We start from the raw sequence: 12,958 nt of genomic DNA on the forward strand, positions 1-12,958 counted from the left end.
CAGCTCCTCCTCCTCCTCCTCCTCGGCAGCGGTGGCGGCGTCCCCTCCCCGCCTCCGCCGCCCAGGGTGAGGATGGGGCGGGGAGGGCTGCGGAGTGCCGGCCGTGCCCGTCCTCAGCCGGGGAGGGCGCTGCCATCCTCAGCGGGGCGATTAAAGCCCTCACCGGACTGAAAAAAGTGAGAAGGCATCGCTTAAATGAATCGCGCTGGCGGTACGTCTCCCAGTTCGGGCTTTTAAGATGAGGGTGCGGGTATGGCTTTTCTTTTGCGCCCTCTGAAGTTGGGGTTGGGGGAGGGGGTGGGGTGGGGAGCGGATGGTAACGCGCCAAACGCCCTTAGTAGCGCAGAGCGAAACCCGCCCTGGAGCTGCGCGCAAAGTTCTGACACTCCTGGCAGGCAAGAACGGAAGGCTCAATGCCCCTTCCCCACACCGACCTTCTGCTGCTTTCCCGTGTAGTCCGTGGCAACAGCTCGTGCTGATTGATTTACATATGTTTGCTTTAATTACCTGCAACTCAAAAAGACGAACGTGCTCCGCTTAAAGGAGGCTCTGCCTCTTGAGGCAAGAGCCGTATAACTGGGCAGCTGTGCTGTAGACAAGGGGAGGGGGTGGGGGACACAGCCCAAGGGTGTGCTGGGCTAGGTGGGGAAAGGGCGGACAATAGGATTAGTGGGCCCAGTGCAAAACGGAGCAGGAGCCAATCTCGGAGCTCAGGTACTTAGAGGTAGTGCAGGGTGGGGGGAGCACATTTGCAGCCTGGAATGGAGAGCAACAGGCTGATCTCTCAGCAGCACGGCTGTGCTACAACAGTTTTGCTTTTACTTTCACTTTGCCTCCAGCACGGCTGTGCTGTAAGAGGAGCAGGTCAGCTAAAGGAGCAGGAACGATTTCTTTGATTACATCATTGGGTAAAGTACAAAGATTTTGTGGCTTATAGGCAAAATGTTGAGAATATTAATGGTAATTTTGTGCTGCTAAGGTCTGGAAGGTATGCTCACCCCCTCCCCCCTTTTGCATTGAACTGGCTCTGCATTACCAGTACTTTATTTAATGAAAAGGCTTTGAATGCATGGCTGCTTCTGCCTGGAATGTCCTTTTATTTAAGGAAATGCCTTAGCACATGGCTGGTTATATATATTTTAACTAATATATATTTAGTGAAACGCCATGGGCACATGGCCACACTTTACCTGTTATTATATATATTTTATGAACTCATGGCTGGCTTTCAGCACAATGCTTGCTCTGCATGTTGCTGTATTTATTGAAAGGGCAGCGAGTGCAGGGCTGGTTATCTTTCACTTGTAGCCTCTTAAGAAACGCCATTGAAGGGGTCTGCACATGGTGAATGCATAGGTGGTTAGAGCACATGGCTGGCAGTAGCAGGCTTGGTAGCTCAGTGGTTAGAGCACTGATCTTGTAGGCTTGCTTTACTTTAAAATTGACGTTTTCTATGTATTGCTTTACCCCTCGCTCTCAAAATTGCTAGGAAGTGGGCAGGCTTCATGTCTACCATGCTACCTCAACAACCTGTGGATGTGCTTTGTTATACCTAAGTAATCTGACAATTAAAAAGTAGCCAGCATCCCGTAGTTGGGAATTCTGATGATATGTCTATGGGACAGCGGTACGGCATTTGAGTGCTCAGCCAGGTTAACAGGATGTTTTTTATATTAATCCTAAAGGTGATATTTAGTATTCGGTTACCATTTAAAGGGACAGCTGTCCCATGTGCACGTTTATACTGAATTATAAGGGGTACAGGACCCTCAGCTTGATAGATATGATTTAGGCTGCGCTATGCAGCTCTATACAAAGTAAATTAAAATATTAATGAAAGGTCGGCTTACATCTTAGCATGGTATTGTGGTTCTTATTGTAAGGGCTTGCCAGCAGAGGTCAGCACATGGCAGCGGCCATTTTGGGAGGTCAGCACATGGCAGCGGCCATTTTGGGAGGTCAGCACATGGCAGCGGCCATTTTGGGAGGTCAGCACATGGCAGCGGCCATTTTGGGAGGTCAGCACATGGCAGCGGCCATTTTGGGAGGTCAGCACATGGACTTTCAGGATTTTCTTTTACTCCCCACCTTCCTCAGCTGTCCCCACCCCCATCCTATTCCCGTCCAGCCCCCCCCCCCCCCCCCAAACTTGCCCTGACTGCTCACATCCACCACTATCACCAACCCTCCCACCACCTACTATACGTCGGATTACCAATTCATATGCCCTCCCCCCCAGTTTGGGATCTAACCAATTTATATGTCTACACAGCATGTCTACCAATCAGTTTCCTATGGCTTCCGGCCCGTCCACACTTATGCCGGGCCAGGCTCAGGCTCCAGCCAAGCGAGCACGGCGGAAGCCAAGAAAACTGCAAGAAAACTTTGCGACAACGCCAGAGGTCGACAAAAAGACCAAGACACAGAGGAATAAGAAGAGAAAATTAACAAACAGACGACAACCACATAGCATCAGCCATTTGGGCTGCTATGCCGGAGCAGCCCCCTCCACGGGGCACCACCCCTGCAACACCGACCCCTGCAGCACCGGCACCGACACAGGCAGCACCGCCACAAACGAGCTACAGCATGGGAACCGAAGGAGAGCTACGGCGGCTCATGGACCAAACCTTGGCAGCAGCTGCTGTCCATGGCACGGACAGGGTGTAGTCAATGCTGGCTGCGTTAACGCCTACCGACAGCCCGTCCCCCCTGCAGTATGGCTCAATGCCCATCGGTCCACAGCAAGGTTCAGCGGGCAGCACCAACAGTTCAGCTGGCAGCGCCCATCCACCATCACGTGACCAGACAGCTGTCGGGCAACACGGGCACCCGCAAGAAGGACAGAACTGTGAGTACCCTGATCTAAACCTGGGCCAGGCTAATGCGCAGGTTCCCCCAACACAGCCCGGTTACCCACCGCTAATGAAGGGCAGCAAAGTGTGGCTGGGGCCACAAGGTGCTCCTAATGATATTTTTGCTGCTATGAAAGCAATTTTTGATACCTGGCACGGGCAGGGTAATTCTAACACAAGACCACCACAAAACCCTGTTACTCAGGAAACAGGACAGTCAGGACGACACATGGGGGAAACTTTACCTGTGCCACAAACCACAGCTACAGCCGTTGGAACAACGGTGTGTCAGGTAGGGACAAATGGGCATCATGCAGCCATGAACATCAATAACGCTTCACAATACACATGTACCGTTGGCTCACTAACTGCGCATGTGTCAGAAGCAATAAAAGAGAAAATATGGCGCAGTGAATATGTTGATATATTCGAGTTGCTCAGGAAAGAGGGGGAGGGTTTCGATCCCAAATGCCACGAAGCGTGCAAACTATCAGCTAGGGACAAACCCTTCATCGCTAGAACGCTAGCAAATTGGTCAGCAGGTTTCAGAATTCTGTCAACCATTATAGGCCAGAAATACCCTGAAAAGTGTTGTTCTTTATTCGCTTACCAAGACGTTATTTGCGGTGCTTATCGCACTTATGGCGGTACGGCTTGGTTAGAGTATGATGAGCAGTTCAGAAGGAATATGGCTGTGAACCCCAGTTTAGACTGGGATCGCAAAGATATTGATCTCTGGCTCTCAAAAATCACACCTTACAGACCGGCGCAGGAGGTCATCCCTGGTTTCGCTGGTAATGCATACCATCCGAATACATGGTTAACACCTCGCCAACACACTTTTCCTGGTAGATTCCCATTTCGCCAAGGTCAGCCCTTTCGTCAAGGGCAAAGGTTTGGTCAAGCCACTAGATTCAGGGGCGGGGGGGCTCCCATCTGTCGGCTGTTCAACTCTGGTTTTTGCAGATTCGCTGCTGCCTGCAAATTCAGGCATGCCTGTATGGGATGCGGTGCAGGCCACCCTCAGACAAAATGCACAAGGGGCGGTACCATCCCACATACAGAGCACCATTAAACTCATCAGAGCACCGACCCCCATTAACATACATAGCTTACAGGTCGGTTTAATGGGTTATCAGCCCCAGGAGGCAAGATGGCTATACGAAGGGTTTTCCCAAGGCTTCCGCATACCTTTCATGGGGCCAGAAACCGCCACAGAGGCTAAGAATCTGTTATCTGCAAGGAAAAATGAAGAGGTCATAGCACTAAAGATTAAAAAAGAAAGCGACATGGGTAGGGTAGAAGGCCCATTCAATGACAAACCGCTACCCCATTTTAGGATTTCCCCTCTTGGTGTGGTTCCCAAAAAAGAGCCAGGGGAATTCCGAATGATCCACCACTTATCCTTCCCAGAGGGGGGTTCAGTGAATGATTACTTGGACCCCGACACATGCTCGGTTGCCTACGCCTCATTCGATCAGGCATTAGACATGGTGAGGCATTGGGGACAAGGCGCATGGTTGGCAAAAGCCGACATTGAATCAGCCTTCCGCTTGCTTCCCATACATCCAAGCTGCTTCCATCTGTTAGGGTTTCAATTCCGAGGTAAATATTACTTTGATAAATGCCTTCCGATGGGCTGCTCTATATCTTGTGCCTACTTCGAGAGGTTTAGCACATTTGTGCAATGGGCGGTAGAGCAGGACATCGGGAAAGGAAAAATCATACACTATTTGGATGATTTTTTGTTTACCGGCCATAGGGACACACAGGCCTGTGCGCAAGCCCTCGAAGCATTCACCCGGAAAGCGGACGAATTAGGTATTCCACTAGCCAAGCACAAATCAGAAGGACCGTCACAAAAATTGTCATTTCTCGGTATCGAAATTGATACTCTGCAAATGGTCACACGCCTACCACCCGCAAAACTAGAAGCATTACGCGCCAACATATCTATTACTGAACACTCACGCAAAATCACGCTAAAACAAATGCAGTCACTCATTGGTCATCTTAACTTCGCTTGCAAGATCATGCCCATGGGTCGCCCCTTCATTAGAAGACTGTCCCAAGCCACAGCTGGTATTCGCAAGAGCCATCATTTCATTAGAATCACCAAGGAGCTCAGGGAGGACCTCATAGTATGGAAAACATTCCTGGGGGAATATAATGGACGGACGGTTTGGAGGGACCCACTCATGACCAATAGGGAGTTGCAACTCTACACCGACGCAGCGGGGAGTGTGGGATTTGGGGCCTATCTGGCCGGCAAATGGTGTGCGGAATGATGGCCAGTCCAGTGGGAAGCCAAGGGTGTGCTCAGAGACATCACTTTTCTTGAATTGTTCCCCATTGTTGCATCAATACACATGTGGAAATCATGTTTCCACAATAGAAGAGTGGTTTTTTGGGCAGACAACATGGCGGTTGTACAGGCTATAAATTCGCTCACCGCTCACTCCCCCAGGGTCATTAGGCTATTGCGGGATTTAGTACTGCTCTGCCTGCGCATTAACCTGGTCTTTAAGGCTAAGTACGTACCGGGGGAGGTTAACTGCATCGCTGACGCATTGTCTCGTTGTCAGTGGTCTCGTTTCAGATTCCTGGCCCCGGAAGCAGAGCATCAGCCATATCGCATCCCTCCTTGGATTTGGGAATTAGGGTGCCCGGGATCGGCTCCATATTGAGATCGGCTCTGGCAGAGAGTACTTGGTGAGCATATTCACGCGGATGGAGCTTGTTCCAACTATTTTGCCAAACAAAAAACACACAAGTTCAGGGAACAATGACAGAGAGAAATGTAACAGAGTTCTTACTCCACCTCAAGAACTCAGGTGTATCCAGAGCACAGGCAGGGCAACACGTAGCTGCTATTGTTTTCGTCTCCAAACTATGGGGTATAGGCACCATTAGCAACTCTTTTCTCATTAAAAAGAGATTAGAGGGTTGGCGGCGACAAGCACCAGTTAGAGGGGACACCAGAAAGCCTATCACACCAATGCTGCTTCAAGCACTGGTAAAAGAGCTCCCCAGCCTAGTTTGGGACAATTATGAGGTTAAGCTATGGACTGTGGCTTTTTCACTAATGTTCTTTGGGGCATTTAGAAACAGTGAGTTGATCCCGAGGGCAAAGGTTACCACCAGGGCATCGGATGGGGGTCTCCCGATATAAAACATAAGGATGGTTAAGGAGGCAGTACAGATCTTTATTAGGCGAGCAAAGAATGACCAACGGGCAGTAGGTCGTTGGATTACGTTATACCCCGCTCATATGGGGGAGATATGCCCCGTAAAGGCCGCAAGATAATACCTCAAAGTACGCCCGCCGGGGGGGGGGGGGGGGGGGCCCTTACTAAAACACAAAGATGGCAACGCGCTATCGCGTTACCAGTTCTTCAGTATACTGCGCAAAGGATTGGAAAAAATAGGGGAAGACGCGGGCGATTATCACACACATTCATTCCGAATAGGTGCAGCATCCTTTGCCTACAGCAGCGGTTTAAACGAAGATCAAATTAAAGTGGTAGGGCGGTGGAAATCCGGTAAATTCAAATCATACATCCGGCCCAATAAACATACGACCCAATGAACAGTTTCACTTGGAAATATAAACGGCATATATTTACCATCCTGTTCCCCATAACCGTTTTATTTTATCTATCATAGACTCGTCAGCTGGGAGCGCGAAAGTGATATGGATCATGGGGCACTCCTACATTTATTGGGCGCACATTAGAAACAAGAAAAAGACCTCCAGTGATCAGATGGGCATACCGCGTAGCAAGGCCAGCATATTCTGGCTGGGCAACCGAGGGATGAGGTGGGTCCAACTAATGCCTTGCATCCTCCAATACGCCAGGCAATTACCACGGCCTGATATTATCATCTTTCATTTGGGAGGTAACGATTTGGTCGCAGTCAAGAACATTGACCTAATAATCTCTATCAAGAAGGACTTGACTGCAATTAAGGCTATATGGCCAGACGTGGTATTGGTGTGGTCCCATATTATCCCCCGATTGGTATGGCGGGACGCGGGTGCATAAAGCCATAGAAAAAAGCAGGTGCAAATTAAACAAAGAAATGGGGACCTGGTTGAGGGCAATAGGGGGCTACGTCATTACACATGAGGATATTTCTCACACATGCCCAGGCATGTATAGAACAGACGGGGTTCACTTATCAGATGTGGGGGTAGATATCTTCATTCTCGCTCTGCAAACGGCCACAGCAGCTTTAGTTAATTAGTGGGGGTAGGAAACAAATAAGGCTTTACTGTTTCCTACTTTGGCAGGGGCCCTCACCGGAGCATAACGAGATGTGTCGCTGCATAGGGGGGAATTTTTTGGTGAAGGACTTTGCATAAGGGGAAAGCGGGGACATGGATACAACTAAGCATGGCGGAGACCGAGATAATGGCCGGTCTGGGGGTGGCCCAATGAAGGCCTGGCATAAGCAAGAACTGCGGCCCGCAAGGCCAGGGGTGGGAGGAGGCGGCAGAATACTGCATGGAGCGGCAGTAGCCATGGAGGTGTTCACGGAGCGGGATGCCAGTGGCGGGTGTTCCCCTTCACGGAGCGGAAGGCGGATTGGCATTCACGGAGCGGGGTGCCAATGGTTTACCACCTTCATGGAGCGGAAGGATGGAGGGCTGCCGTCTCCAAAAGCAGAGGGGTGGGGAAAAACAAGGAAGTTTACCGGTGAGGGCATTGGCTAGAGTTAATGCCAATTGTTTTTAAACTGCTGCAATATTAGTGGATATTAATATTGTAATAATGTTATAATGCTATTTTTGGCTGTGGCCGTTTCTTTCACTCAATAAAGGATATCATGGTTTACCTTACTCGGCTGTCATGTGGTCAAGGGTGGGAGGGGCGTTCATCCGTAAGCTACGGCCTGCCCAAGTTAAGGATAACTGAGAGCTTTTCAGAATTCTCAGAGAAATGAGGCGAGTGTGTTCATTAATCTAGAGCTATCAATATCTGATCGGAAAGATGCCCGGCCATTCAAAAATATGTTTTAAAATCTGTTTTGCGTGTGCATATTGTACACGAATGTGACCTTGCTAATTGTATTGTTGTTGTTGGTTTTTTGTTTTTTTTTCCACTTGCTGGTGTTTATAAACGAATGAAAAACGAGCCTCTTACTCCGGAGTCGATGGCATCTGATCGTACACTTGCTGCGTTGCATCGAATGATAAACTGATGTTTAATCAGGTCATGAAATGACTGACGAGAGACTCACCCTAACAAATACTCTGAATAAAAGTCCAGTATTTCACTTGTTAGACCCTTCATTTATTAATCCTGTCTATGGAAGATCATGGGACCTTTTCATTGAACGAAACTTAATAGATTTGTGTCTGACTTTGCCAGAGCTATTCTCTCCCGTAGGCAGGTCAGTGCAGATTGCAGAATAATAAACAGGCAAATAATAAATACATTAAAAGCTATCACCTGCAGCTTCTTTATTGACCCTTATTTCTATGCATACAATTGGACTAACATGGCAACCGTGCTGCATTATTCAGTCCTGTCTGGAAACCAATAAAGAAGTGACCAATAGGCAATGAATTCCAGAAAAGATTGAATGTGCACTAGAAAGTCAGATTGGACTCTAGACCGAATACTTAAACTGCCATGTGATTTAGGATATCATTTTTAGGCACTCTTGGAAGTAAAGCAAGATCCCTTTATGCGGAGTTGTGTCAGTCCGTCTGTGAGAGCATCACAAGTGAAACCACAGAGAGTCACTGAAATGAATTGTGAAGTTTTCTTCCTCTTCCCTGCTTGTGTTTATTTTAGCCTGCTTGCAGTTTAACACAGTAGAAAGCACAGAAACAATATTATGATGTTTAATCCTCTCTCCTGTCTGTTCTTTCCTAACTGTACTTCAACACTATGTTATCTATTTAGATACTAAACATGTTGTACATTGCACAGATCACAAGCTAATGTGACGTTAGAAACATCAATTAAGTAAAGCTTTGTGGTGCCCCAGTGTCACCTCTCTGCAGTAGAGGAATAGCCTGGTGGTTACAGCAGCAAGCTGAGAAGCAGGGATGCCAGGGTTCAAATCCTTCTTCTCCCCCGGATGCTCCTAAAAATTAGGGAATCCTTTACAAAGCCCTATTAGGCCATTTATGGTGCCTGGCCTAATGCAGGGATAACAAGGGGTATTCGAAATACGTTGCATTGCACTGGCACCATGTGTGTTATAATGAGAGATATTACTACCCTAAACCATGCAAATCAAATAATATGACTTGCTGCAAAAATTGCTAATTTCCCTTGGGAGCATAACACAGCCCCAAATAATGTCCCTTAAGGTGGAAAAAAAAAACATCCTTGGGGTCTCCATAGACCTCCTTGTCTCTCCCTCACTGCTCTTGGAGGTGGCTATAGTAAAACAAAAAATGAAACTGGTCTGAGCCAGGCCCTATCTCAACCCCTCCCTTCAAGTTAAAATCCAGACCCTCCCATCTTAGCCCACCCTCTGGATTCCTCAGCACTTCCCTTTGAGATCCTGTTGTCCTGATGTGCTCATTTTTCAGAATGGCACCTGCTGCCCTTATCACATGATAGGAGGGGTGGGACTGGGAGTTTTTACCACCTTGGTGGGGAGGGAGCTAATTTAGGGCTGTTGGCCCCTTTAACACAGTGACACTGCAGTCTGGGGGCTGCCATCATGCAATTTATGCGCCCGTTACTGTTCTGGTATTTTTCCAAGTGTAATTTAACCACCGGGGAAAATACCGTGGAATTCAGAATGTGGCAGTGCCGATTACCACTGCTTTGAATTCCTGCGATATTTTCCCCCTCAGGAAAAACTACCATGGCTAATTAAATGAACTCCTCAGATTGTAAGCCCTCCGGAGCAGGGAAATGCCCACTGTAACTGGATGTAACTTGCCTTCAGCTCTGGTTTGGAAAGGCGAGTAGTTAAATCAAAATCCAAACCTGTTGCTCCTGTCAGTCTGTGCTTCTGAGGTTGGCGGACAGAACTGGGTATGGGTGCACTTTGCAGAAAATTGAACAGATTGGCACTAGAAAGGAGCAGGGGATACCAAGATATAGGGGAAATGTCACAGAGGCAAGCCTTCCACAGAGCCCCTCTGGGACAGTGCAGCAAACGGGAAGAGAGGGCACTGGACTGCACGGTCGCATGGACACGTTGGCATTGGCAACTGCACAGAGCTCTGCTGCCATAGCAGACAGACTTCAGCATCGTGATCAGAGAGGCAGAAAGTGCTCTGTGCATATAATAATGCCACTCCCATATGTGTACTTAGTGTGATACACATCCTATACTTTGCAAATAATGCTCACCAGTCATGTCTAGAAAGTGCAATTTATGTTTCTATAACATCAGTGCTGGATGTAGCTGAATATAAAAGCCATTAAGAAGTCTTTGCTATAAAAACAAGCAAAAAAAAAAAAAAAATACGACTTTCAAACCTGTTTTGTTGCTCACTTTGAGGCTGCCACAGTTGTACAGTAGTAGTTTAGAGCTGGGGATCTTCTGGACCTAATTCAATGTGTGTGGGGGAGGGGGAGGGGGAGGAGAAGGGATGTAATAATTCCTATAAGAAAAGCATAAAATAAAATATACATAAAGAGGCCTTTGTACCAAACTCATGTTAAAAATACGGGGCCAATTTTTCAGCCTCTGCGATTGCTTGTAGGCCTACGGGTAGTTTCTTTCCACTGGTCCGCAAGCCGTTATTCCAAGGAGTCTAATCTGCATGCTTTCAGAGTGCAAAGCATATTGGTTAAAGCTGACAAAAGCAAGCACCGGGATTTCAAAATAAATCCTCCTACCTGCTTTTTCAGACCCGACCCCCAGTGTTGCCTCTTTTTCCCGTAGTGAGATATACGCATGCTGTCTGCAGTGCACACATTTTTCCCTGCAGAAGGGTCCTGGCTACGGGCAATCTTTAAAGGGCCCTTTTCCACATGTAAACACCCTTTTACCTTCAAATAGTCCACTGAGAACTGTCCCCTTAACCTGCAAAAATATCATTTAGAGGGCAACAGGTAGCATGCATGCTAATCCATAACACTGTTGCTGCCATGCGTTAGTACTAGGGATGGACCAAGGAAACAAATCGGTAACCGATCCAAGATGGCTGACAGCAAGCACACAACAAGGTGGAATCGGTAAAATGGACTTTATTGACTCTTTATTGACAAATGCCCCCGATTTATTGTCAGGGGCATTTGTATTGTATCGTTAAATAGGGCATGGGAATTATTTGGGGGAGGGCGGGAAAACCGGCACACCAAAACAACCCTAAAACCCACCCCAACCCTTTAAAACAGTCGCCCGTATGACATAGTGAGGGCAAAGGTAACGCCGGCGCCATTTTGAATATTGGCAATATGGCCCGCTTGCAGGAGGTCGCTCCCAGACCCCCGCTGGATTTTTGGCAAGTCTTGTGGGGGTCAGGAGGCCCCCCCAAGCTGGCCAAAAGTCCCTGGGGGTCCAGTGGGGGTCCAGGAGCGATCTCCTGCACGCGTGATGTCGGGAGCCAGGAACCAAAATGGCGCCGGCGCTACCTTTGCCCTGTCACATGATAAGGGCAAAGGGCCACCGGCACCATTTCTCTTAACGCAGCCATGGCCAGAGAGCGGGAGATCGCGCCGGGACCCCCCCACTGGACCCCAGGTAATTTAAAACATTTTGGGGGGTTTCGGGAGGGTGGGGGATTTGTTTTAAAGGTTCGGGGTGGGTTTTAGGGTTGTTTTGGTGTGCTGGTTTTCCCACCCTCCCCCGATTTACGATTTTTAACGATTTAAAAAAAAAAAAATACACGACGATCAGATTTCCCTCCCCCCCAGCCAAAATCGATCGTTAAGACGATCGATCACACGATTCACACCCCTAGTCGTTAGCCATAGTTTGGTCAGAAACTGAAGGAAAACTGGACATGGAGGAAGTTTAAGGAAGGAACTGAGTGAGGCAAAAATTGGATTGCAGGCAAGAAAGTTTGTCAGATGGACATAGTAGTCTACAATAGCAGATTGGAAAGAGGCCAGCAAGAATATGAAATATATGAAGCAATATGGGCGTGAGGTGTTAACCAGAGACACTGTAGAGCAAGCACAGGAACACATGCTGGAAGTGAGCCTAGGCTAATATTTAGTATATCTTACAGAACAGGATAGGGGAAGAGCAAAATTGTCCAAAGCAGAGGGGATTACAATGCTACAATAAGAAACTGTCTCATCAACAGACTGAAATGTCATGGACTAGAAGAGAGATAGACGTTGATGGAAAGGATGCAAGGGTCAAGATTCCTAAATATCTTGGTGGTGATGGGATGAGACGGTGAGGGAAAGTGATTAAGTGCAAAAGTTATTAGAGGATGATCAGAGAGGGGGGCATCAAAGGTGTAACATTTTCATAAAAAGCAGTCTGAGGAAATGATTAGGTTAAGACAATGGCCCGGCTGGGGAGTAGGGATGGTGCAACACCCTTGGAGATCAAATGAGGAGGTAAAAATCAAGGAACTCTGGTGGATAAGAATCAGAGGGGTCATCTGTGTGGAACTCCCTCCCCACCGAGCTCCGACTAGAACCTTCACTTAATCAATTCAAAAAAGGAATCAAGACCTGGTTATTTAAACAGGCCTATCCCAACGCCTCTCAACCCTAGCATTTGACTTCTCCTCAACACTCATTATTTCCCTCTCCCTAGTACAGTGTCCCCTCGCCCCCCTACACACCCTCCCTCCCTCACCACCCCATCCATTTTATGGCTTCCTGATATTCAGTCACCACCTCTCCTTCCCATCGCCACCACCTGCCCCCTTGTACAGTTCCTACCCCACCCCGCCTCCCCTATGCGCTTCATCCTCCACCCCGCGCTACCCCCCACTCTGTCGCCTCTTGTATATAATTAATTTATGTCCAACCTGGTTAACCACATGTAATCTCATTTAATAACTGTGGCGCCCGTTGGCTCTACAGTAAAGTTGTCACCTTTTAACTTCCTATCCTTCCTCCATCTATCATTGTAATTTCCTTTCTCAGTTGTCTGTAAACCGACATGATGTTTTTTACGAATGCCGGTATATAAAAGTTATAAATAAATAATAAATA

The 12,958-nt window shown here is 47.9% G+C and overlaps 1 protein-coding gene across 9 annotated transcripts in view; it reads left to right on the forward strand.

Annotated features, from left to right (window-relative positions):
* The first annotated feature begins 34 nt into the window (after positions 1-34).
* The window catches only part of LOC115085185, a 43,414-nt gene continuing 30,490 nt past the window's right edge, over positions 35-12,958 (forward strand). Inside the window, exons 1-4 of one of the 9 annotated variants that reach the window (XR_003854753.1) lie at positions 35-211; positions 2,273-2,851; positions 5,441-5,567; positions 6,522-7,355. Coding sequence is in view for 7 of the 9 variants with exons in the window: in XM_029590904.1 (XP_029446764.1) it covers positions 3,848-5,143 (1,296 nt within the window). In the remaining 2 variants the exon portion in view is untranslated. Of the gene's footprint in view, positions 245-716; positions 909-2,272; positions 6,209-6,521; positions 7,356-7,994; positions 8,294-12,958 lie in introns of those variants that run through there. The other 8 variants (XM_029590904.1, XM_029590906.1, XM_029590901.1 and 5 more) reach the window with 8 other exon arrangements.

Source organism: Rhinatrema bivittatum, chromosome 2 (assembly GCF_901001135.1).
Source record: "Rhinatrema bivittatum chromosome 2, aRhiBiv1.1, whole genome shotgun sequence".
Classification (NCBI taxonomy): domain Eukaryota; kingdom Metazoa; phylum Chordata; class Amphibia; order Gymnophiona; family Rhinatrematidae; genus Rhinatrema; species Rhinatrema bivittatum.